General features: G+C 44.3%; 1 protein-coding gene across 1 annotated transcript; it reads left to right on the forward strand.

The window, feature by feature from the left end:
- Positions 1-552: 552 nt before the first annotated feature.
- LOC147549036 (uncharacterized) lies at positions 553-1,977 on the forward strand. Its single transcript, XM_086668185.1, has one exon. The coding sequence runs from the start codon at positions 553-555 to the stop codon at positions 1,975-1,977; it is 1,425 nt and encodes a 474-aa protein (XP_086524311.1).
- Positions 1,978-2,920: the final 943 nt, after the last annotated feature.

The following is a 2,920-nucleotide window of genomic DNA, read 5'->3' on the forward strand; positions in this document are numbered from 1 at the left end:
TGGTGCTAGCTCAAGGGTCTCATCCTTCTGGTTTACCTGATGCTGATGCTCTGTCCAATGTGGTTCCTCGACAGGAGGATCACCCTATGTTGGATTTGGAGTCTATTACAGTAGGGAAAGGAGATGTGGATTTGAGTAAGCAAGGGGAGGAGGGGGCTTGGTCTGTGGTTAGCCATAAAAAGAAGAAGGGGAATGCTACTACTATTCCACTTTTAGTGTCAGGGCAGGGGGGTAGCTCTACCTCTGCTAATAAGAGGCATTGTGTTGGACATGGGCAAGGCAGTCCTTGGCCAGGTAGGGGTACAGGAGGGGAACCCAGGTCGATCAGGCTAGAAGAGAAGGAGGTAGGCTCTGGTCAGTCCAAAGGTACTAATTCTATAGCTGGGAAGATAGCTATGTTTAGTACAGTAGGGAAGGCTATGATTGAGGCTCTGGGAGAGCAGGAGGGGGAGGAGAATGATGATGTTATGGGAGGGGGTGTTCCTCCACATAATGTTAATGGATAAGCTTGCTTGTTGGAATGTAAGGGGGCTTAACAGCTCCCTTAGGGTGATGGAGGTGAGAGACCTTCCAATTAACAAACTTAGTATGTGTGGTTTGGTAGAGACTCGAGTTATGAAGAAGAATAAGGATAAAATTCAGAGAAGCATTAGTCCTTATTGGCAGTTTTTGGACAATTATGAGGAGGATGAGGGGGGTAGAATATGGATTGGGTGGGATCCTAATCTTGCTGCTGTTAGCCTTGTGTTTAAGTCTAGTCAATGTCTGGCTGTGAGTGTTGGACTCCCTTCTGGGCAGAGATTTATGGTTGGCATGGTTTATGCCAAAAATGAGATAGTAGGTAGGAGAGAGTTATGGAATGATATGAGGAGACTGGTGTTTAACTTTGATATGCCCTGGATGTTTCTTGGGGACTTCAATGCTATTCTTAGGGCTGAAGAGAAGATAGGGGGTGATCCTGTCAGGGAAGATGATCTTAGAGATTTTTTGGATTGTACCCAAGATGCTCAGGTATTTGACTGTGTGTTTACTGGCTGCTATCACACTTGGACTAATAGGCAAAGTGCTGGGGCCAATATTTGTGCTAAGTTGGATAGGGCCTTGCTCAATATGGAATGTCTGTTGTTATTCCCTGAGGCTAAGGCTGAATTTCTCCTTCCTGGATCTTCAGATCACTCTCCTGTTGTAGTCTCTTTATTGGGGCAGAAAAGTAGGGGTAGGAAGCCATTTAAATTTTACAATTGGTGGATTGATGAGCCTGGGTTCATGAAGATGATCAAGGAGGTGTGGGGTGAGAAGGTGGTGGGAAATCCTATGTTTAGGCTTGTAACTAAGCTGAAAGCTGTTAAGTCTAGGCTGATTGTATGGAGAAGGGATTTGGCAGTTGACTTCCCTAGTCAGGTGGATCAAGCTAAGTGTGGACTTGAAGCTGTTCAGGTAAAGCTTCAATCTGAACCCCAGTGTGCTAGACTTAGAGAAGAAGAAAGAGAAGCTCTGAAATCTTATACTCACTTGGCTAAGGCTGAGGCATCCCAGTTGCAACAAAAGTCTAGGGTTAAATGGTTGACTCTGGATGATCATAATACATCTTTTTTCCACTGCTCTATTAAGGAAAGAAGAGCTAGAAACAGCATACACTCCTTATTGGATCAGGAAGGTAACAAGTTGGAAGAACAGGACCATATTATTGCAGAGTGTGTTGGTTTTTATGAAGCTATGTTAGGTTCTGATCAGCCTTGCTTAGAGGAAGATGAGGTCCTTGATTCTATTGCTTTCAATTCTCCTTTATTGGAGGGAGGGGAGGATCTGGAGAGAGCAGTGACTAGAGATGAGATTGTGTTTGCTCTCTCTACCATAGGCTCTGATAAGTCCCCAGGTCCTGATGGGTTTTCTTCCATGTTTTTCAAGAGATGTTGGGATCAAGTCTGGCAAGCTTCTAAAAGAGGTAAATTCCACTCTTGTTACTTTAGTTCCTAAGATTTCTAATGCTGCTTCTATGTTAGCTTTCAGGCCTATTTCTTGCTGCAATGTTATATATAAGTGTATCACTAAGATTTTGACTGAGAGGCTTAAAGGGGTGATATGTTCAAAACCACCTTAATGAGAAGAACACGCCCCGCAAACGATAAAAAGCGACTCTTCCAAGATTGGATTCGTCCCTTGATTTTATCTATCAGCGGTATGCAATGACTATAGGTAAGACGAGATGATATGAGGGGTAGTCCCAAGTATCGAATAGGCAGAGAACCAGTACCGAATTCCAGGATGGTGGTGATATCACTCTGACCTTGAGCCGAAAGACCAGCAAAGAAGATAGTACTCTTAAGCACGTTGGCCTGCAACCCCCGTCGCCCGATGAAAGCCAGTTAGCACACCTTTTAGGGATTGGGCCGAACCCATGTCTCCTCGAAAAAAGACCATGAGATCGTCTGCAAAACAGAGGTGAGTAACCTTCGGGACTAGACACTTAGGGTGTAGCAAAAACCGACCTGCCCTTTCCTCTCGATCAATCAGAACCGCGAATACCTCCATCATTAAAACAAACAGATATGGAGATATCGGACAGCCTTGCCGTAAACCCCGTTTCCCATCAAAATAACCATGGACTTCACCATTGACCAAAATAGAGAACTTAGACGTAGTGACACATGCCCGTATCCATTCTATAAATATCCTTGGAAAATGGAACTTTCCAAGGACTGAGAATAGTGAAGACCAACGGACTGTATCATACGCCTTCTTAAGTTCAATCTTGACCGTACACCGAGCTGGACCATCAGGTCGATGATAGTTCCGGACAATCTCATGGGCTAGCATGATATTGTCCTGAATGGTACGGCCAGAGATAAAGGCTGACTGGTTCGGACTAATCATCGAATAAATTACTCCTTTCAGTCTAATAGTCAGAATCTTGGTAATG

The sequence above is a fragment of the Eschscholzia californica genome, unplaced genomic scaffold (genome assembly GCF_041429995.1).
Source record: "Eschscholzia californica isolate CP2 unplaced genomic scaffold, dmEscCali1.0.p SCAF_3, whole genome shotgun sequence".
In the NCBI taxonomy this organism is placed as follows: Eukaryota; Viridiplantae; Streptophyta; class Magnoliopsida; order Ranunculales; family Papaveraceae; genus Eschscholzia; species Eschscholzia californica.